At 41.8% G+C, this 22937-nt stretch overlaps 1 protein-coding gene across 1 annotated transcript; it reads left to right on the top strand.

Annotated features, from left to right (window-relative positions):
• Positions 1-4541: 4541 nt before the first annotated feature.
• On the top strand, positions 4542-22776 carry col9a2 (procollagen, type IX, alpha 2). The gene is made up of 32 exons (XM_083925692.1): positions 4542-4705; positions 5888-5962; positions 6909-6944; positions 7049-7111; positions 10262-10315; positions 10612-10647; positions 12780-12803; positions 12924-12977; positions 13101-13154; positions 14414-14464; positions 14553-14609; positions 14725-14778; positions 16103-16156; positions 16321-16374; positions 16842-16895; positions 16989-17042; positions 17188-17241; positions 17338-17391; positions 17487-17540; positions 18543-18587; positions 18703-18756; positions 18872-18925; positions 19002-19055; positions 19135-19206; positions 19532-19567; positions 19703-19747; positions 20130-20162; positions 20262-20408; positions 20509-20563; positions 20717-20905; positions 21008-21085; positions 21526-22776. Exons 1-32 carry the CDS (start codon positions 4634-4636, stop codon positions 21729-21731), a joined length of 2076 nt encoding a protein of 691 aa, XP_083781818.1. The 5' UTR covers positions 4542-4633; the 3' UTR covers positions 21732-22776.
• The last annotated feature ends 161 nt before the right edge of the window (positions 22777-22937 follow it).

Below are 22937 nucleotides of genomic sequence, written 5' to 3' on the forward strand. Positions count from 1 at the left end.
TGGAGCGATTTTCACATATGGAGAATAACCACAAAACACCCTAATGAATGTGTTTCATACCAGACAGACTAATATCCTTTGCCTGTATATCATCAGTCTGTCAGTGTGTACCTCTCCTCCCTAAGCCTGTAAACTATGCCTTTTCAATCGAAGACTTGACACAGTACGGACCTTGAGGTCAGCCTCAGACTCTGCTCTGCTCTTAATGGCCTCCTCTGTTATCACTTTGCCGCTACTCCTCACACCTGCACTCAAGAATAATATTTACCCTGTCTGTCATTATCGTATAGTGGGTGTTAGTATGTTTGTGTGTGTGTGTGTGTGTGTGTGTGTGGTGTGTGTGTGTGTGTGTGTGTGTGTGTGTGTGTGTGTGTGTGTGTGTGTGTGTGTGTGTGTGTGTGTGTGTGTGTGTGTGTGTGTGTGTGCGTGTGTCTTTGCTTCAGACTTTAATGATGACTTCCATTCTTCCCTTCTCTCAGGCGTCTTATTAGAGAGGCAATGGACACAGCCTGTCTGTGTGAAACTGATTTTTCTCAGGAAAAAGTGGGAGCAGAGAGCTGAATACCAGCACAGAACCAAAACCTCCCTGGTCACTCATAGTATTTCAATTAGGCACTACTTAAATGCATGAGCATGCGTATGTGAGTGTGTCTCTGTATTGTGCATTTGTGTTGAGGTCAGATCATTTCTGGGTGGATATACAAGAGAAGGATGTGTGATGATGACTATTTGGTTGAATTTGGGTGGCATGTTGCCTTATGCATCCCTCAGTAAGCTGTGATAAGCTATGCTATCGGCTCATGAAAAAAGATGTGATGCTTTAATTGTGAAAAGTAACAGTTAAGTCATATTCCCCTGAGAATTTAAACATGAACAAGGAGCACGACACAGGAAGATTGAGAGGGACTGAGAGAATTGAGAAAGGCCAATGTTTTTCTTGTCTGTTTTCGAAGTTTTAGGAGGCTGGGGAATAGATTATAATGAGAAAGACAACAACTGGATGATGATTCTTTTCAGTTTTCACCCGTGAGAAGATCAGCACAGCAGGTTTTTGGCTATAGATGCATTTCCATGCATTTGATCTCTCAATTTCCTGAAATTCAAATAAGAATTGAAAAAGCTTTAGCAGACTGAAATATCTCTGTGAAACCCCTGATATAATTGTTTAAGTAGGAGACATATCCCCAATGTTTTTTTCTCTCTCTTTTTTTTATAAATATTACACACAGGCTTCTGCTCCTCTGCAGTGCAGGGGGAGTGAACTGACACCTCTCCAGTTACCAGTCAACCTCTATACTTTGTCCATATGTGGATCCTCCAATTCCCAAGCCCAGTCCCTACAGACTGAGCTGCTGCTGCCCTTCAAAACAAAATCAACGTTTGGAGAATGTGCTTGTTTGCTTCCTTCCAAGAGTTAGATGAGAAGATTGACACCACTCTCGTACTTGTCTGTTCAATATGAAGCTTGAGGCAAGCATAAGCCAGTGTCTTAGCTTATATTAGCTTAGCATAATGACTGAACACAGGGGGGAAACGGATAGGTAGTGGTAGGAAAATCCCCTTACCAGCACCTCTAAGCTTGGTAATTAACACATGATGTCTCTTTGGACAGAGAAAGGCTAGCTGTTATTTTAACGCTAATATTAAGCGGCTGCTGGCTGTTGCTTCATATTAAGCATACAGGCATTAGAGTGGTATCAATCACATCATCTAGCTCTCAGCATGAATGAGTGTATTTCCTGAGGAGGTATGGAGTTCCTTAAAAGCCTCTCCAAATAAACTAACCTGCGTTATACCAACGTGGTCTCATGGGAGGGCGTATAAATAGCACGCCACTTTTCATGACTTGCATGACTTTTCGCGTGCATGTCTACGCATATTAAGCTTTTCGCGTGTCATTTAACGCCCGTAGTTCCCCAGGGTTAGGGTTAGGGTTAGGGTAAGGGTTAGGGTTAGGGTTAGGGCATTTCACGCCCGTTATTTCAGCCATCCTTCACATGAAATACTGATTTAAAAACAACCCTCTGACAGAAAGCTCCACCACGAACACGTGGGTTTTCCCTCAATGACATTTGTGCGTGAAATGACAACGCCATCTCTGCACTATACAAGTCAATTGAGACTACATGGCGTGAAATGACACGCAAAAAACATGAAATGCATTGTAATTATACGTGAGATGGCTTGAGAGAAATAGCGTGTCATTCACACGCCTTTTGGTGAGACCAGGCTGGTTATACCAGTACTACACACGCAAAGTACATACAACACATGATAATAGAATAGATGACATTTGAGAATAATTCTTCTGAGAATGTCCACACAAGCTTTCAAATCTATGTATCAGATTTTGTATTTCTTTGATCAGTTACATAGTGCTTTAAAGGGTTAAATGGATCCTTGATGTTGCAATTTTTAACTGCTTGAAGGAAGTGACTCATAAGGATTACAAGAAAATACTATTTTGTCATCTGGATTTGCAGAACTTTGCTGACATTGTTACTTTGGAAGCATACTTGTCGGAGAAGTGGCGTTGAGGCAAACACTTCACAGTTTATTGGAGCGTGATGAATTAGAAAATCATTAACAGTGCCTGATTGTGGTCCCTTCAAAATGCAGATTTGGAGGACTCTTTTTGGATACTGTTATCCACAGCCCTTGTCCTGTCATACACTATTAAGTCGGAACATACAGTTGATGGACAAGAGCAGGAAATATAATATAATAAATATAATGCTATCCATGACGACAGCACAACAAACTATGACTTCAGAAATGTGTTAAACCAGTAACTCCCTATCACTTTTTAAACAAAAAAGAATACAAAGACAACTTTGTATTAGTCTTTTTTGTTAAACAGTGTCTTTCATTTTGTCAAATACTTTTGCATTTCTTTACTTTCAAACAAGTGAACCCCAACAGGCACAAAGACTCTTGTCTACTGTAAGAAAGGTGATATTAAATAAGTTGTGGTAAAATAAGTGCAAAGATAGATGAATTATACACAACAGGTTCGAACTACACTGTGTTTCTGCACATTCAGTTGTAGTTATTATATTTAATGACTATTCCCTCTTATTAGAAATGTATTAAGGAAAAGAAGTGCTGACCAGACGATAGTTAATATTTAATCCTTTTGGGCAAAGTACAAAAAGGCAATAACAATTTAGGTTAGAGTATGATAAATGCAGTCTAAGTTAAAATGTGCAAAACAAATAGAGTACACAAGCCACCACCGTGATGGTTTCATAATTTATTTAATGAGGTCTGTTGAGATTCTCTGCTGTGTGCAATAAATCTCAATTTGCAAATAAATGCATCTCCTCTCAGCATCCTCAGTACTGTCTTTATCACCCCTGAGGAGAACAAATGTATTATCCCCTGTTGTAGCCGAGGAGGCATCCACAGCTACCAAGCTGCTCTGCAGAGTGGCATCTGTTCATGTGTATTTGCTGCCATCTAATGGGCACAGAGGTAATTGCTGTGTCTGCTGTGTTAATTCAGACTCAAAAGGCCACTTTTGATTACTGTGGGAACTAACCTGTTCTTATTAAAGCGACCACTAGATGTCAGTGAAGGACTTGTGTCTTCAAAACATAAAGGGGGGAGTTGAGATTAGGTATATATGATTTGCCATCTCTCACTTATGTCTTTATGTCAGTTAACAATCACGTTTTTTTATCGACAAAGTGAATACTGTCCCCTCCTTGTCTTCCCTGATTATATCCCTTTAATGTATATGCTGTTATCCTCCACGGAGCGTCCTGTCATCTGTGCAGTAACATTCACATGGGAAATACTTGGAGATATTTACACCACGGTGCAAACGCTAGTATCAGGGTAAGAAAAAAACAACAACAACGCCAAGACTCACCTGCAGAGAGAGATTGAAAGAAGGGCAGACGCAGTCCTGTGTTTAGGTGTTTTACACAGGTTTCACTCACTGGTTCCACTCCCACAGCTTTGGGAGGAGCTTGATGGCTGCTCAGCCCAATTGGCTTCAGAACTTTGTAGCAAATTATTCATAAAGCAACCAATCAAAGAAGCTGCCTGTTGAGTGTACGTTCAGAGAGATTCCTCCTGCCCTACATCTGATGTGAACACCTGAGTTGTTTTGAGGTAGTGTGTGCAACTAGGTATGTGTGTGTGTGTGTGTGTGTGTGTGTGTGTGTGTGTGTGTGTGTGTGTGTGTGTGTGTGTGTGTGTGTGTGTTTTCCACACTGTTTATGAGTGCATAGTGCAGTTTTTCTTCTGCTTTTAGAGGCCTGCTGTGGGGCAGGATTACATCTCTCTCTCTCTCTCTCTCTCTCTCTCTCTCTCTCTCTCTCTCTCTCTCTCTCTCTCTCTCTCTCTCTCTCTCTCTCTCTCTCTCTCTCTCTCTCTCTCTCTGTCCTCTTTCCTCACCTCCACCCCTCCTCATCCATCCCTCTTCACCCTCAGCTCTCTCCTTCCTCCTGAGTGGATTTTTTTCGGGGCAGTGCACATCTCACCCCCCCACCCCCTCCTGCCTCTCGGACAGCTTTGCTCCACCAGTTCTGCACTGTGCTGGCCTGGAGAGGAGTAAGGGAGCGGAAAGAGGAGAACGTAGAGAGGATTTGGTGAACCGAGGAGAGACAGACAGGGGAGAGGGACCATGGCTGCTCTCTCTGCCTTGTTGAAGACCTGGGTAATACTGCAGACCTTGTGCCTGACTCTGGCCCAAGTGGTGAGTGGACAGGGGAGGTTGAGGAGCTGCTCTGCTTAGGCTTAGCTGCTTTCTTCTGGGGTTCAGTGGGGTTAAGGGCCCCTGGAGAGGGCTGGTGGGTGCTGTATGTCTTGAGATGACGTTATAGTTTGTGTGATCTTGCTGCTGGTTGAAGTGATTGCAGTGCTGGCAGTTGAACCAACACAGTTCTATTTGTGGTGATCTTCTGGCTTGTATGTAAAAGAAAAATGAGTTTTCTGCTGTGGAGACGAAATAAAACCGGACTACCTTCTGTGGATTACCATACTTATCGTGTACGGACTCTTATCTCTTTTGAAATTTTGACTGAGGAGATACTATTGAAGGCAAGGATTTGCTATTACCTGGGCTCCTTTTTTTCTTGGCCTCCGCCGACTTTCCTACATCAAAGAATGAAGAAAAAACATTGAAGATTTTTTTGCTTTTTCATTGCCATGGCAGAGATGGAAATCAGTGGGCATTGACACACATCAACATATCAAGTACATCCCACACACTAACTTTGAAATGAGAGTGAAAGCCCCTATTCAAACAGACACCTACATGCTATCTGCTGGAAATCCAACAGTGTTTACTCTTAAGGAATATTCATTTAACATTGTATACATTTAAACAGATGAAGAACTGGATTTAAATTGGTTCTTATCACCTGATGGACTGACTGATCCACTGAAATGATATCAAAGACTGGGATGGGATGGGGGGGGGGTTTGTGTGTGGTGGGAGTTGTGGGGGTAAACAGTGCCAGTCTGATGACCCCTCCTTCCACATTCCTCCTCATGCCTTTGTTTTTACCCCTCTCCTACACCAATTTTATTCAATATTATCCGTCTATTTCTTAAATAGAATTTCTTTCCTTTCATACAATGGAACCAATTTGTTTACCTGCCTTGAATCAACCAGTTTGACTTAGATGTATCCTGCATCATAAGAGAAGTTAACTAATAGAATTTATTGAATGGTTTATTTACATACAGTGCATTTGTTTTAGCCTGTTAAAATGTACTTGTGCCTTTTGGTATTACCACTTATAGTGTCACCATGGTATTCATGTTCATACAGGATTTTCCAGTTCATTATATTTGCACAGTACTTAAATCCTTTTTTAGGGGTTTACTATTTTTTGTCATGACTTGACAAAATTATTCTCTGCTTCTGTTTCAGCGGGGTCCACCTGGACCTCAGGGCCAGCCCGGCCCACCAGGCCCATCTGGCACTCCTGGGTCAGACGGCATTGATGTGAGTATCTCACACAGGTTTGCCCAGCAGATTTGTCACAAAGAGCATCATTGTGCTGGAGAAAAACCAACCCTGTGCTGCTCTGCGGTACGGGAGTCTTACCAGTAGAGGGTACTGCAAATGAAAACACAGTGGTACAAAAGAGCTCTGTTCCCAGCAAAGAGAGGGGTCTTTTAGAAGGGACCTTTGCCTCAGTCCTGAGTTTGTGTTGCAGTAATGTGATACATTTGAGATATTTTCAGGGTTAACTACATACAGGTTGTGTTGGAAATGGAGGCTGCTGTGCTTGTGGAGTAGGAAACAATCTGCCTATAATATAACACCCCAGAATCAGATAAGATTAGATATCTGATTTGTTTAGATCAGCTAATGTGTTTAAGCTATTAACACACGTCTTTTATCTTCACCTTTACTGTAAAACCTTCATTATATCACTATGAATGTGCATTATTACTGAATGAATGCTGAGTACGGAGTTCTAAGCCTTTGTTTCCTAGATAAGTTAGAACATTGGCACGTACCATTGCAAAGAAAAAGAGCAATGTTGCTTGGTCCAAAGTGAAAAGTGTAGCATGCCTTCCATTGTCTACACTACTGCGTCTCTGCCACAGGAAAGGTGGGGCATTAATTAGATATAGAACACTGCCTTTATAGAAAAAGCTGAGGCCAAACAAACAAAACAATCCTGAGCAATACCACATAAAACAGACAAGACAAACTTTGATTAATTGTAGTTAAAGGTAACTAATTATTTTTGTGAGAACTTCCATAGTGGAACACAGGGCTTATCTGTTTACTCTCAGATTTATTAATGAGGAAAGACATAGAAAAAGAAAACGACTTTTAGGAATTACTTTAAAAGGGAATATTTCTTACCATGTCACAATCCAATAATCTGTTAAATGAACAAATACCAGGTACAAACATCTCTACTGTCTCTCTGCAGGGAGACAAAGGACCTCCTGGGCCCCCTGGTCCACCAGTAAGTTTGTCGAAGTCTATATTAAGAAAACTTTAACGTTTAATTCTTTTTGACATATGTTTTTGTTTGTGACAATAATGTTCTGGGGTTTTTTTTTATCACAGGGGCTAAAGGGGGAGCCAGGTGAGCCAGGTCCAGATGGAGCACCAGGAGAGAATGGCATTGATGTAAGTAAATTGGCAAATGTCGGTATTTGATGTGTGTTTGAAAGAGAGAGGGAGAAAGAAACATTCTGAGAGGTTTAATTTGAAATCAGCTTAATAAGGGAATGTGGGAAAACATCCCACAGGAACAGCAAGACCTAGCGACAGTGCAAAAGAAACAGAATTTAAGAGAACTTCAAATATCATATTTTATTTCAAATTAGCTGTATGATATTAGGAAATTTGGGGCCAGGGGCGGAGTGGGACACAAAAATCCACCAGTGCAATTCTGACTGCACCGGCCCACAACATGTGTGTGTGTGTGTGTGTGTGTGTGTGTGTGTGTGTGTGTGTGTGTGTGTGTGTGTGTGTGTGTGTGTCTGTGTGTCTGTGTGTGTGTGTGTGTGTATGTGTGTGTGTGTGTGTGTGTGTGTGTGTGTGTGTGTGTGTGTGTGTGTGTGTAAAACTCGCGGTGCAGACCGTGATATGACAACACCGCCCCCACTGAGGAGGAACTAGGAAGAACTCAGCTCAAATTTTTTTGCTTTTTTTACCCTGTCTGTCATTATCGTATAGTGGGTGTTAGTATGTTTGTGTGTGTGTGTGTGTGTGTGTGTGTGTGTGTGTGTGTGTGTGTGTGTGTGTGTGTGTGTGTGTGTGTGTGTAAAACTCGCGGTGCAGACCGTGATATGACAACACCGCCCCCACTGAGGAGGAACTAGGAGGAACTCAGCTCAAATTTTTTGGCTAATTTGCAAAAATGTCAAAGCTTGACCTAACAGTTTTCCTGTCAACTCACATGCATCACTAGTTGACGCCTGGTTGTTTCGGAATAAATCTGCGATTTTTGACCATTTTGATGCACTCTCCTCCAGCGTCTGCTTCTTCTTCTGGCCTTTTCAGTCCCTCCTTTCTCCTTTCTCTTCTTGCCCTCCATCAGGTGTAACTGAGCAGATGGGAGGCTAAACAAAAATCAGTAGGCTGGATTAATGAGAGTGAGTGTGACACTGTAGCAACCATGCGTGAGATGTAGAGACACAACAAGTGTTATATATAGTGGTTGGACTCTCTGTTTCTACAGTTTATAGAGATTTCTGAGATTTTCACAGGAACGTGCTTGATTCTGAAGAGTTTAAACTCTGGGTCGGTCATGAACATTACACAGCTGCACAGGGCAGTCTGCCGGCCGGTTCACTTGAGCTTATTGGCCACCGGCCGACCGGGAAATCTCAAATGGGGCCCCTGTTTGGGCCCACAAGTTATTACTATAGTAAAATCTGTAAATCAAAACAATAGACACAATTTTTTAGTTATAATGTTTAGATTACTTCATCAACATCAGATTGAATGGACAATTTTGCAATGAAAACCAATAAGCAGAACAACGTTAAACAATAATCAGATCAAACTTCAAATATAGATATTTTTCACACTACTGGTGGCTGTAGAGCAGTGTCTTGATGAGTGGGTCCTTGTGCTGTTTACATCACTTGTTGAACCAGTACATGCATGATGACACAGTGCTGACAGGAGAGATTTGACAGAATAACCCAAACTGTACATATATATGTGCCTGTTATATATATATATATATATATATATATATATTTTTTTTTTTTTTATATAACTCACCCATTTTAATTATATTAAGGCTTAACTTTCTGCAAAATTAAGGGCGTGGCACTTTGAGTGACAGGGTGCCGTAACAGCTGGCAAGCATAGACTGTAGGCTTCATTCAGGTCGCCCCAGCTCCATCCACGCTCCACCACTTTGCCCATTTTTTTGATTAGTCTGTACTTAAGTGGAGCTGGCAGTGCCACGGTGGTAATGACCTGAGCCAACCACACTGAGCTGGTCAACTCTTGAGAAACCTATGGGAGACACTACATCCATGTTTTATACAGTCCATGGTTTTGATGAGAAATGTCTAAATAAAACTGTTTACAATAAAAAAAATTATAGCGTTAAAGTCATTATGAAGTCAGTAAGATGGGCATAAAAAATTAGATCTTTAGAAAGGTCATCAAAAATGTAAGCTATTGAGCTACATTTTGTTTAGATTTACTATAATATTCAAAGCATTTGTCTTGCTGCTCCTTTTTAAAATTCAGTGTTTATAATTAAAAGAAGGTCATGAAGCTGCTTAAAAGTTTCTATACATTTGCTGAGTTGTGGTTGCTTTTGTTGTCTCCCAAGGGGGGAAATTGTCTTGGAGAGAGCATCAAGACCAGACATCTAAATAAAACATATGCGCAAATAATCAGAGTCAGCCTTCAGCAAAATTACAGCAAACACCCCATTCGTACAGACAGCATACAGTACATACAATAAGATAGACATAACAGGATGACTGGGCAGTAAAAGGGGGAGGAAAAGGGGAGAACAAGAGGAGAGGGGAGGAGAAAAAAAAAAATCAGCTTGCAGACTATGCTCCTGATAAAAACAACCAGCCAATTAATTACAAGCCATGCACATTAAAGCATTTAGAACTTCCCTCTCAGAACTATTTGTTTATTGTCATATTGTTTATTGCATTCAGTGATTAAAGCTTATGTCACAGTTTTGGCCATAGAAATAGGTTTTGTAGGACTAAATAAAAAGGTTTACTGACAAATTATGAGGGATTCTACATGATTAGGTTAATATACTTTATGTCAAACACATTACTCTTTGTTGATTGCACGTTTATTACTTTTAAATCTCTGGCACTCACAGGTAGCAAGGAGTTGGAGATGAAGACAATCTGATGAGTTTTCAGTGATTTTATAGCTTTGGGGTACTGCAGTTGATTTACCTCGTATGACTCTAGTTATCGTGTAGCTTCAGTTTTTCTTGGTTGGAGGTGAATTGAGTGTCAATGCCTTATGGTCACATGCTAACAGAAGCATAAACACACACACATACACACACACACACACACACACACACACACACACACACACACACACACACACACATGCATTCCTCAGAGATTTAGCCAGTAATCTGCCCTGGAATCTCAATCTCGGGTTTGTTTCCTAATTACCTACCAGAACAGTGTCAGCTCCGATCAAATGTGTGATTAGCGCTATTGTAAGGTGAATTCAAGTCCCATACAGCCTGTGAAAAGCACAACTGATACTTTAATGTCTAGCATATCTGCCTAGCAACATATTTTTTGTGTCTGTCTCCAGGGTTTGATTGGAGCAAAGGGTGATCGAGGTCCTGTTGGGAGCCCTGGGCCTAAGGCAAGTGTCTAAACCTCAATCTGATAAGTGGAAAACTGTAGCTCAAACATTAACATGAATAAAGCTTTCATTTTTCACGACAATCAGTTGTTTTTTTCGGTGACATACTCCCATTACCTTGTCATAGAGCTGTTGAGCATAATGCTTAACTGCTGCTTATAGAAAAATAGGTATGATAATTCCTGTCTCTATAAAGAGTTATTTTTAAACTAAAACTCTCATTCTCATTCTCATTCATTTGTGTTAAGATCCTAGCATGACATTACTGCAGTTATATCGTTGTTTTCTGTTTTCAGGGTCAACCTGGACCAAGTGGTGAACCTGGACCTCCTGTAAGTAAACTATTTGTCTATCATCTTTTTGCTACTATAGAATAGATATAATGAGTGAATATCTAATATGTAATATCCCATAGTGATACAGCGCTGGAAGAAGTACTTAGATTCGGTAAACATAACAATGAAAAAATATTCCAGTACAAATAAAAGTTCTGCAGTCAAACAAAAGCAAATGTAATATTTGAGTGATATTTTAGGTTTTAGGACTAGATGAAACAATCCTCTGTTACCAAAAAAAAGTGGTGACGATACATCCATCAAGCCGTCTCAGCGCTGTGATGGTGACGTCTCTGATTGAGTTAGATGGGGTGGTATGCAGCTTCATTGGGGTCATCAGGTTGGCTCCCTCCTTCACTGGAGTCAATGATAGGCCCATTCCCCGGCAGACTAGGCCTATAGCAGCTGAAGTAAGCATAGCAAAATCAGCTTAGGCCTCGTTTAGCAGGCTCTAAGATAAATTGAATGCCAATAAATTCAATTGTAAATGTAATATTACACATCTTAGTTAAGAACAGTCTATTATTTCTAAATAGCAAACTGCTGCTATGAATACCAGGCGGTTGCTATGGACGCAGTTTGGATCAAAAACTCTGAGGACCATTTTTAAATCAATAATACAATTTTAAAATCAATATTTTGTGTCAAATAATTTAATTATTTAGTACATAGCCATGTAATAAGCAGAATAATGTAGAGCAAGCTGGTCATTATTGCAAATTAAACCCCTTCAGGGTGATTCAAGACCTGCATCACCCTGTCTGGGTCACATTCACAATGATAACCTGAAGAAAACAACATTCTGCTATACAAAACTGTATTCATTTTTATGTTGCGCCAGTGACAGCCTTGGCTGGAGTTGTTATGTTTTCAGGTTTTACGTCTTGTGTACATAGGTACGTCCGTCTGTCCCAAGTGATGACATTTTATATTCAAAAGGTCAAAGGTCAACTTCACTGTGGCACAAAGTTGTTGTTGCCATGAAATATTGGATCAATTTGCCTTTTTGTGCCCTGAACATTTAATATTTATTTTAAGTGCAAACAACTCATTAACATAGAAGACAGGACAAGGATCTCCACCTAGGCACTGCTTTTTTGTAAGGGATCACAAGTCAAAAAGGCTAGGAACCACAGCTTTAATCTGTATTGTATCGTATGTTATAAACAATATATAATTTATATGTGTTTTTGAGGTAAAATCAGAAATGTAAATTGCAATTGCCAGATAAATTGCCATCTGAAATGTAGTGGAGTAGAAGTGGCATTAAATGAAAATACTCAAGTACAGTACTTGAGTGAATATACTCACTCCTTTATACAAGGTACATTATGATTATAACTCTTAACCTCATGAAGATGTCATGATACTTATGAAAATGAATTATGATTGGCTGAGCTTTGTTTGAAGCCTTGTCAGTTTCCTAACATATTGTTAGCCAGCTGGTTCCTTTTTTTTCATGCCTGAATGCCTGACCAGCTTTACCCCCTTTTGGGTTTACTTTACCCAGATGTGGCATATGCCTTCTACAGCTGACATGAGCCTTATTCCTCAGACAGTCCTTAATATAGAAGAAAAGTGCTATTGAAGATGACATCAAATACAAGGCCGATTCCACAGTGCAAATGCATCCGCACACCGTCTGTTACACAGTCTAATACCACTAGGTGGTGCTCGGTGTCCATCTATCAGACATCAGCCAATATATTCAAACATTAAGTCCGGAGTCATTCAATGTCATGCTTGAATGCAACACTATTAGTTAAATCCTTTGTTTAGCATTAACAGGCATCCTGTCTGGGGGCTGTGCTTGTACTCCCAGCTGCCTCACACTGCACAGACAGGAGATCCGGCCCTGTGGGCTGTTCTTGCTCCAAGAACGCTTACTTACTTAATTACTTTGTTTATAATTACTTCCAAGCAAAAGACACAGCAAACATAAAGTGATTGTGTCCTTTTCTTTGTTCTTCTCAAGCATTGTTTATGCTGCACTCTGACACTGTACACAGGCATTACTGAATTACTGCCGCCTTTATTAATAGGCTTTCACAAATGTTAATTGATACTTTGATGGATTGGTTCCACTTGTTATACAGTAGTTTAACCCATCGTCCCTTCTGTCCACACAGGGACCCGGCCTTCCAGGACTGGCTGTAAGTAGCTCGTATGGGAAACAGTTATGCCTTTATCACTTAATGGCTTTTGAGGTGTGTGAATCATTTTGTGGCTGCTGGGATGTATATGCTTCTTGCCCTCTGTTTCTCTCTGTCTAGGGAGCTCCAGGACCAATTGGTCTCCCAGGTGAAATTGGAATAACTGGACCAAAGGTGAAACATCCTCTTCAGTTCATTATACTGCCGTCATGACTTAGAAACATCTTATTAACAGGTTAAAGGCAACCAGGACACTTATATTCTTATTCACAGCTTCTTTCCCTCTGCGTTGTTTAGGGTATCATGGGATCACCTGGACCTTCAGGACTTCCTGGGCCTCCGGGCAAGCCTGTAAGTGTCTGCCAAGGACTGGTTGTCCAGGAAATATCTTATCCATCTGTCATCTTTTTGATTTTTAATGGAGGATGTTTTCTTAGCTGCAAATAGTGCCATCACACTTCAGAACTTCCTCCCATATATAATTTTCTGGTTTCTTTCTTCCTCTATGACAGTAAAGCGAATGTCATTGAGTGTGGACAAAACAATACATTTGAGAACGTCATCTTGGGCTTTAAGAAACACCACTGACATTTTATAGACCAAACAACTTGACTTGATTAATCGAGAAAATAATGGACGGATTAATTGACAATGAAAATAATCGTTAGTCGCAGCCCTACACAAAACAACCTGCTGTGCGTAACAATTTCCCTGTGGTGGTTAACCTATGCCACTTTATATGTATCACTTTATATACAATATCACTACCACTATCACTATACATAACCGTATGCGTCTCAGCTGTAATTATCATATCAAACTACATACACCAATATTAATATATATACAATAAGCTGTTATTGGCTGGATGGATAAACGGTGAATAAAACAGTGTTTCTTTGGATGAAGTTTGAGTTCATCCAAAGAAACACTGTTTTGGATAGGTTTTTTTTCAGTGAGGTTGGTGACATCAGCTAAAAAGAGTGAGGGATAAAAGTGCTACCAGTAGATTACTGGGCTCAATCAAGCATATCGTTAAGTCAGTCTAATTGCAGTGAACTTATAATATAAAATGAGATCCAAGTGTAAAAGTAAAGCATCTACTAATCCTATGTTGAAGTGTGTTCTGTTCTGCAAACGCAGCAGCAGTTACATGCCTTTTAAAATGTACGGTATGATAACCTAGCACAGCTTGGGCTCACTGCTGCAGTGGTGAAATACCACAAACAGATTTGAGTGGTACCCTTTTTTGTCTATTTTCCTATGAACTATATCGTCTCCTGTGTGCATCTCTGAGTGGTTCTAAGGAAGGGGTGTGTCTTCATTGAGAGTGATGTTCCCAGCCCAGGGGAGTGTATTTGTTTAGCTTTAGTGCTGTCCTAGGGTAAATAAACCCCCATTAGATCAGTGGGCTGTCTCATCTAAGTGTAGCAGGAATACATCAGCCACCGCACAGATACTTTACTTCCTAACTCAATCTATAAACAGAGAGATGGAACGGAGGGAAAAAATAAATTGAAAGAAGGAGAGAGAGAGTGCTGGCTCAGCTCATGGGAAGAGAGAATCTTGTGACCAAGTGACATCCCTCAACCATATATCTGTCCATTTAGGGTCCTCCGGGCAAGTTCATCGGTGGAGAAGAGGGGAGTGCAGACTTTCAGGTAAGATCTAATGACACCCCCTTTCGTACAAATCTTTTTTGACACAAGTTCACTTTTCATAATCCATGTTTCCTTTTCTCAACAACAGTGTCCTCTTAACTGTCCAGCAGGACCTAAAGGTCCCCAGGGACTGCAGGGAGTCAAGGTGAATGTTTTAGGCCGTCTTGAGGGAATAAGCGTATTTCTTTTTTTCAGCATCAATGATTATGTTACTTTACAAAATTGTTCTGACACTCTACCGACTGATTGTTGCCCTCTAGGGACACAAAGGACGTGCTGGTGTTCTTGGAGAGCCGGGTAGCATTGGGAAATCGGTGAGCTGCACAATCTCCGCTAGAAAGGATACATACATGCACTCAAACATCCATACATGCCGACGTGCACACCCACCGACCATTCAGGAACAGCAGAGGCAAGGATTAGCGCTAATGAAGCCCCCCAGAGGCACATGACTGGCACTAATCTGGCCGTGATTAGTCAGGCCTGGCCCTGGCCCTGCAGTCAGCATGCAGTGAGCCAGATGAAAGTGCCGTTGAAGAGCCAGGTACATGAAGGGGAGGATGAGAGAGTCAGGGTTCGCGAAGCCCTCTCACCTCGCTGTATTAAGCACAGCTAATGAGCACACAGTGGGCTCCAAGGGAGCTGCTAGCCAGGCTCCAGGAATTAGCCTCTGATCTTCCCATACAAGGAACCACAGACACTCAAAACACTCAACGCAACAAGTTACTGCTCCATCGAGTAAGAAAGGTACTTTCGAAGACCTTTTAGAAGCTTTGATACAGGTTGCACCGTGGGGCTGCACTCTCGATTCTTCTTCTTAAAGACAGCCAGCATGAGTTGTTTACATCCCCACTAACTGTTGAAGCTAAAACACAGCAAGGCCAATATTACATTTATCTTTAGACTGCTGAAAGATAAAACTATACCAGTTAAAAGTCCTTTCCTGGACTTATACTTTCGAAGACCTTTTAGAAGCTTTGACTCAAGGTTGCACCGTGGGGCTGCAATCTCGATTCTTCTTCTTAAAGACAGCCAGCATGAGTTGTTTACATCCCCACTAACTGATGAGGCTAAAACACAGCAAGGCCAATATTACATTTATCTTTAGACTGCTGAAAGATAAAACTACACCAGTTAAAATGTCCTTTCCTGGACTTATAAATTAGATCACTGATGCCTTTTGTTTTTTTAAATTTTTCTAAAGGAATATCTGTAGTTCAGTTAGTTTTTTGGCTGAGAGCTGGGAAGATTGTCTTTATTGTATCTAGAACCAGAGGGAAATTAGCTTAGCATAGCAAAGACAGGAGGCAGTAGAGGCTAGCCTGGCTCAGTCAGTTCAAAACCATGAAAATCACAACTTGCTTATGACCTTTGGAGATGTTGGTAGTTTATGTTTTTTTGTTTTTTACTTTGACCAGTACCAATTACCAAGTACCGATTTTTAACAAAGGTGACCAGCAGCATATGAAACAAGACCTTTCAATAATCAACAACAACTAGCAGCCATCGTAGACTGGTTTCAACTGGATTTCTTGTCTGGCTCAGACGTTTTTCAGGCAAACTTTGTAGCCAAAATCAAGAGAGCAGCACAGGAAAAGGATAACCAACCAGCCTGTTCTTCTTCCTTTCCTTCACCAGGGTCCCAGGGGAGAAGTGGGTATCTCTGGGGAACAGGGCATCCCAGGACCTCCGGTATGCTAAGAATTAAAACATTGTTTAGTCTGTTGGCAAAGTTTTAAACATAGGCTAATGTTTTGTTTTACATTACTTTGATTTGACAGAACATAGTGTTATAGCATTTCCTCTGTCTGGTCATAGTCTCTGTCTCACCGTGTTTTTCCTTGCTTCCTTCTAAGGGTCCGATGGGTCTGAGAGGTTATCCAGGAATGATGGGTCCTAAAGGGGAATCAGTGAGTAGTACCATATCTTCTTTTTTTCACAGTCACATGTAACTTCCTTGTCCTCTTTGGGTACAAGGCTGTTTTTTGTCTTACAAGAGCACCAAGGAGGCACAGCCAGACCTGCCCTCCACTATACAAACATCATCTGTTACCAGCAATGGGGACATATGGAAATGATGCTAACACAAATCTCTCTCCTCCTCTAATGAGTTGGGGTTGTCTGGGTCCATGGTGCCTCCATCTGTAGTTAATGATCCGCTGTATCCATCCGTCTTACTGTTAACATTAGCCACATTAGCCAAGTTAGCACACCGGCCTAGTGCCAAAGCAACAGTGGCTCGCTCTCTGTGAAGCTCCCATTATTGAAGTGAGTTAAGCGCTAATTACCCCTTTATCTCAATAAATAGTAGGCTACTGTGACTTTAGCATCCTCCCTGACCTCAAGTGATTTATTGCACTTTTTTGTTTTCCCGTAGGGTCCTCGTGGTTACAAGGGCATCAACGGACCTGTAGGGATTCCTGGGCCTCCTGTAAGAACACACACAAACTGATGTGCCTATTCATTTTTCAACAGGTACCCACCTACACTACAGCCACTCTAAGTCTCTCTCTGTTGTTTGCAGGGTGAGGAGGGACCTCAGGGACCACCCGGAGAGGCAGGAGACAAGGGAGACAAGGTAGGTGACCCTCCTAATGTATTTCCTTGATGCTTATTGTCAAAGCAAGACAAAATAAATGAAATATTTCTTAGAACTTGAATGGGAACAGTGATCCTGATTTGCGCTGCAAATACACTGATGCTGCTTTGGTGATCTTCTGCAGGGCAGCCGGGGTATCCGGGGCCCACAGGGTGCAGTTGGCAAAAAGGGAGAGAATGTGAGTGAACACACTTTTGTTTGCACACTATACCGTGCTAAGAGTTCAGTGAGTGTGCCAAATGAAGTCCAATGACTCATCTTCCTGCTGTTTCAGGGTCTGCCGGGTATTGATGGAAAAGATGGCACACCTGGCATTCCTGGAATCAAGGTACGGGTTGCCAGCCGTGATAATGATGAGTAACTTCAATCCCAGTAAAACATGGCTGTTTATTTTTTTGTCTTTTCTCTTCTCTTCTTCTGCAGGGAGGCCCTGGCCAGGCTGGGATGCCTGGTCCTCCTGGTCCTCAAGGAGCAGCGGTGAGTGATATTTCAATTTAGTGGAGGGGGTGTGTTGTCTGAGGATTGTTCAGCAATGCCACTAAGGGCACATGCAAATAAACCCGCATGTAAAGACCTATTGTCACTCAGAACACATAGGGGGTCAATCGGTTTTTCTCCTCCCTTCAACAAAGTCAGAGCACTGGCAAGGGGACACCAGCGTAAAGCAGCCTGTACATTTTGGTATCTTTTGTTTTCTGGGCATTCATCCAGGTAACAGTGAACCTGTAACCCACAGTGTTTTAGAATTTTAACCACCTTGAAATACCATTCTCCCTCCCACCGCAAGTGATTTATCACAATCAGACCAGTGGGTATACTTGTGTGTGTATGTGTGTGTGTGTGTGTGTGTGTGTGTGTGTGTGTGTGTGTGTGTGTGTGTGTGTGTGTGTGTGTGTGTGTGTGTGTGTGTGTGTGTGTGTGTGTGTGTGTGTGTGTGTGTGTGTGTGCGTGTGTGTGTGTGTGTGCATGTGTACACATCATACTGACTAAAGGGTAATTGAGCATGAGATGCACACTTTTCTTTGTGGTTATTGAAGTGACACTACCGCAACTGCAAACTCAAACACCATAACTTACCCTGCTTTATGCCCTACTGTGATATACCATCACACACACACATATACACACACACACACACACACACACACACACACACACACACACACACACACACACACACACACACACACACACACACACACACACACACACACACACACACACGCATACACACACACACGCATACACACACACACAGATCCTTGGATCCTGCTGCAGGAAGCTGACACTGCTGCTTGCTTATTTTCATTGTTATTTTTCTAAGTGTTATTACCTCCATCCACATACTAATATCCACATTCATTACCAGAACAGTACACCATATTGTCAGAAAAACAAGGTGTAGAAAACTTGTTTTCCTTTTTTAAGAGTTTCCTTCAGTGATTTTCAGCCTCGTTAATTCTGTCTGCAGGGATTCAGGGATTGCCTGGCAGCCCAGGGTCAAAAGGCGGTCCTGGAGCTAAGGTAAGCCTTTACATATTACATATTAACTTTTGCTACTTTTTTTGTTTAAAGAATGTTCCTAGTTTTCATTTTTACAATATACACCTTTCTGTTGTCATCTGTCTTCCCTGGTTAGGGCGAGCCTGGACCCAGGGGTCACGTTGGCATGGCTGGTGCCCCCGGACCTCTGGTAAAACATAAACACATACAGAAAATATGGACATTTGTTTTTATCAGGTATTACAACTGTGTTCTTTTATTGTGCAGTACAGTGAATAATTTTACTTTTAACTGTATTCTCCTAGGGTGAGCCTGGTCTTCCTGGTGAGGCGGGTATGGAAGGAGTTCCTGGACCCAAGGTACAAATCCAGAATTTTCGCATGAATGCACCAAAAAACTGTATGGACGCATACTTATCTTACCTGTCTTCTACAGGGTGACAGAGGCCAGAGGGGAGCAGTTGGGCCACAGGGAGTAGTTGGGAAGCCTGTAAGTTGCTTCTTTGCGTTTCTTTAAATTTTATCTGCAGCTATTCTTTTACATATACATCACCAATGTTTCTTAACAGGGAAACAAAGGAGAGAGAGGACCAATGGGTGTTCCAGGTGCACAGGGTCTCAGTGGAACCAAGGGAGACAAGGTCTGTGCATGAACATCATTGCATACATTCAAACACACTTCAAAATGGTTTAGTTACCCAGACTTGTCCATTGGGGGCAGTGTTTATCCATGTATAAAAGTCGCACTGATCCACAGTAAATCACTGAATGAGGCAAGCAATATAAATATAAATGATAATCTGAGCATCCTCATCTTCCATGTTTTAGAGATGAGACAACATCTTTCTTACTTTGTGATCTGTGAACTGGTTCGAATCACTATTTAGTTCTTGTCTGATTTTTGGAAGGATATAATAATCTACATTTAACCATATTTACATGTACTCAAACAATTTCTCTTTCCAGGGCTTCCAAGGAAAAGTCGGGTCAAAGGGAGATGATGTGAGTTGCAGTTTTTACACTGGATTGTCAGAAAACATAGCTAATATTACGCTGTATTATAGCTCCAATGCTGACAAATATTTTCTCTAATCATCTTTCTCTCCCTCTTTATCTTTTTCTCTCTGTCGCTTTTAGGGTGACCCCGGTGTTGAGGGATTGGCTGGCGAGAAAGGTGAAAAGGTAACAAACATCACAGCATAACCTAAGGCTGAATCTACAAAATACTAAAACTTCCGGCTTTAGATAAGAAGGTTTAAACATTTGGTTTCTAAGGCATCAAAGAAAAGTGATAAATTGCAGAAAATGTCATAATCGTACATAAGTTAAGACGAAAAGGAAGTCTGATTTGAAATTTGCATACAAATCCCCATAATAGTCCAGATGGCAAACGAGCTATTTACATGACAGTGAAGCAGTGATGCACTTTGGCTCTTTTAAGCAGCATTTTTACACATTCATTTACAATAATCATTCTTGAATTATTGCTCAATGAGTTTCTCTGAGGTGGAAATGATAGATTGAAGTGATGGATGTGAAAACGTCTCTGTGTTTACTTTGACAGGGTTTGTCTGGTGAACCCGGGCCCAAAGGACAGGTGAGCTTGTGCTGCTTGGAAGACTTCTTTGCTTAATTTTTTCCCTTCTTTCTTCTTCTGATCCTCATAAATTCACTTCATAACGTCTTCTCTTGGCAGCAAGGAATAAGGGGTGACCCCGGACACAATGGACCCACTGGAGACCCTGGTAAACCTGGAGACCAGGGCCCTCCAGGACTACCAGGTCCTAGGGGACTCAATGGAGAGCGAGGAGTACCCGGCATGCCAGGAATTCAGGGATCATTGGTAAGAATGGCTCACTCTATGATGCATGGATGATATATGGACTGCTATTGATCAGTCGCCTTCTCTTTTTCAATGCTCAGTATCCTCTTCTTCTCTCCAGGGACGTGACGCATCTGACCAGCATATTATTGAAGTGGTGCTGAAGATGTTGCAGGGTGAGCGTCTAGACCCAAATAATCACCTTTGATGTCCATAGGGGAGATTAGATTACCTCATTTCCCAAAGCGACTTTCATCTCCTGAGCAATCAGTCGCCCATCATCAAAGGTAATTTAATCGAAACTGATGATGCTGTCTCTTCTGCTACAGAGAGGCTAGCCGCGGTGGCGGTGAGTGCCAAGAGGGCTGTGCTTGGTGGAGCAGGTGTAATGGGACCTCCCGGGCCCCCTGGACCCCCGGGGTCAGCTGGCCCTCAGGGACCACATGGTTTACCTGGTGCCCGTGGCATTCCTGGCATGATTGGAGGACCTGGACAGATTGGAAACACGGGACTTAAAGGTAGAAATAGACGCAAAAGCAAGACATTTACATGTGATGATTGTGAAGTCAAAGTCTAGCTTTTTAGGGTACACCTGATTTCGTCTCTTCTGTCTCCCTTAGGAAAGAGAGGGCTAAAGGGAGAGAGAGGAGATCCTGGTAAGCCCCATCCAGGGGCACCAGGACCCCCAGGAATACAAGGTAAGGGCTGGAGCCTCCCATAACTGAAAAACAATGGAATTTTGCAAGGTAAAACCGTGTGTAATATTGACCAAAAGTTTAGAAGAGTAAGAGCACTATGAGAAAGTGAAGGACTGAAGGCATTGCAGCTACATTACAGCCCTTGCCACAGGAGAGGCTGCTCAGAGGCATTTTAAAAGCACCATTAACTCCAGTCATTTAACAGATGCTCTTGAATGAAAATGTAATAGGATTGCAACAGTACACACTAATTCAGTTGAAAACACACTCACACTTCCCTGTGCACAAAATTTTAATATATGCATATATAAAGTACACATGTGTAGTCCAAGTCCAGGACGGGGTCAAGAGAAATTTCTTCACCTTGAACTTCGAAGCATAACTTAACCCCTGAATTCAGTCCAAGTCTCTGCTTGATGCTGAACCTTCACCCTCCACAGGTCCTCCTGGTGTCGATGGTGTGGCTCGGGACGGCAGGCACGGAGAGCGAGGACCTCAAGGATCAGCCGGAGAGGCTGGTCGTCCCGGTAAGGCGGGTTCTGTAGGTCTCCCAGGTTTTTGTGAGGCGGCGATGTGTTTGGCTGCATCTGCGTACACCTCCCCGAGACTACAGGAGGCGGGAACAATCAAAGGACCCAATTTTTAGAGACCCTCCTCTCCATTAGCAGCTCACGACACCTGGGAGAGAGAGAGAGACCACTTTTCTCTGCAGGAAAACATCGAGAACGAGGGGTGGGGAACAATAATAGTGACTGGATGTATAGCGCCCCCTCCTGAAACTGACAGTCTGAAGTTTTGACTGGTGGGACATACTCTGATCTTAATTTCCCCTATCACAATAACAACAGCAGCTCATTGCCACCCACATCCTTCTGAATTCTCTACTGTTTTTGGATGATGTCAGTGTCAGCCCGTGCCGAATATCCCAGCCCTGTTCCAGCAGTGAAAGAGGAACAGATTTATATTGCATCTCCCTGTCTCCCACCACCACAGTATGTATGAGGTGAGAGGAGCTAAAAAAAAAAACAAGCGTGGTGAAAGGTGCTTTTCTGTTAAACCGTGGTCACTTTAAATGATTTTACATATGCAATGTCTTGTTTGTGACGTGTTTTTGAAATTTAAATGCCCTGCCTCTCTTGCAACATCACACCTGATGCCTTAAGTGTACAAAAAAGGACAAATAAATGATTAAAATTGACACTCCATACTGTACTGTATTGTAAAATGTAGTATATTCATCTGTAAGCTTTAGTGAAATCCCTGATTTACCTCATGTCTACACCCCCCCCCACCGCAAGTCTCATTTTAGAAACTAACAACTAGCTTGATCTCGTCCTCTTGTTGCCTGGCAACAGCATATCCAAATGGGCACTCCCATCTCCCACAATGCAGTGCTGTAAATCTTTGTAAATGTGTGTTGATTATTATGTAGAGAAAAATGAATGGGTTAAGATATGCACCAACAGCAATAAGGACTTTTTCTCAAAAAAAATCTGCCCGAATGTGCTTCCTATGCCACTGTCAACTTTCCACAGGGTGTCAGCTATTTAAAGACTGATTTATTTTCATCAACAGAAGCTATTTATTGTTCTTTATATAATCATCTGTAAAGAGGGTTTTTTCTGGCTGTTCAGTTCAACCCAAACCAATAAAGAGGAACCTTTTATAAAATCCAATGCTCTTCTGTATCATGTGGGGAAGTGAAACAAGTCTCTTTAGGTTGTCTCTTTCAGTTCCTTTTCCTTTTCATTTCTCTCATTCCAAATCTTTCATAATATCAGTTCATTCATGTTAATAAACTCCCATGCTTCCAAAGCTGCAGCTGCCATTCTTACATCGCCCGTGCACAGGC

Source organism: Echiichthys vipera, assembly GCF_963691815.1.
Source record: "Echiichthys vipera genome assembly, chromosome: 13".
Classification (NCBI taxonomy): Eukaryota; Metazoa; Chordata; class Actinopteri; order Perciformes; family Trachinidae; genus Echiichthys; species Echiichthys vipera.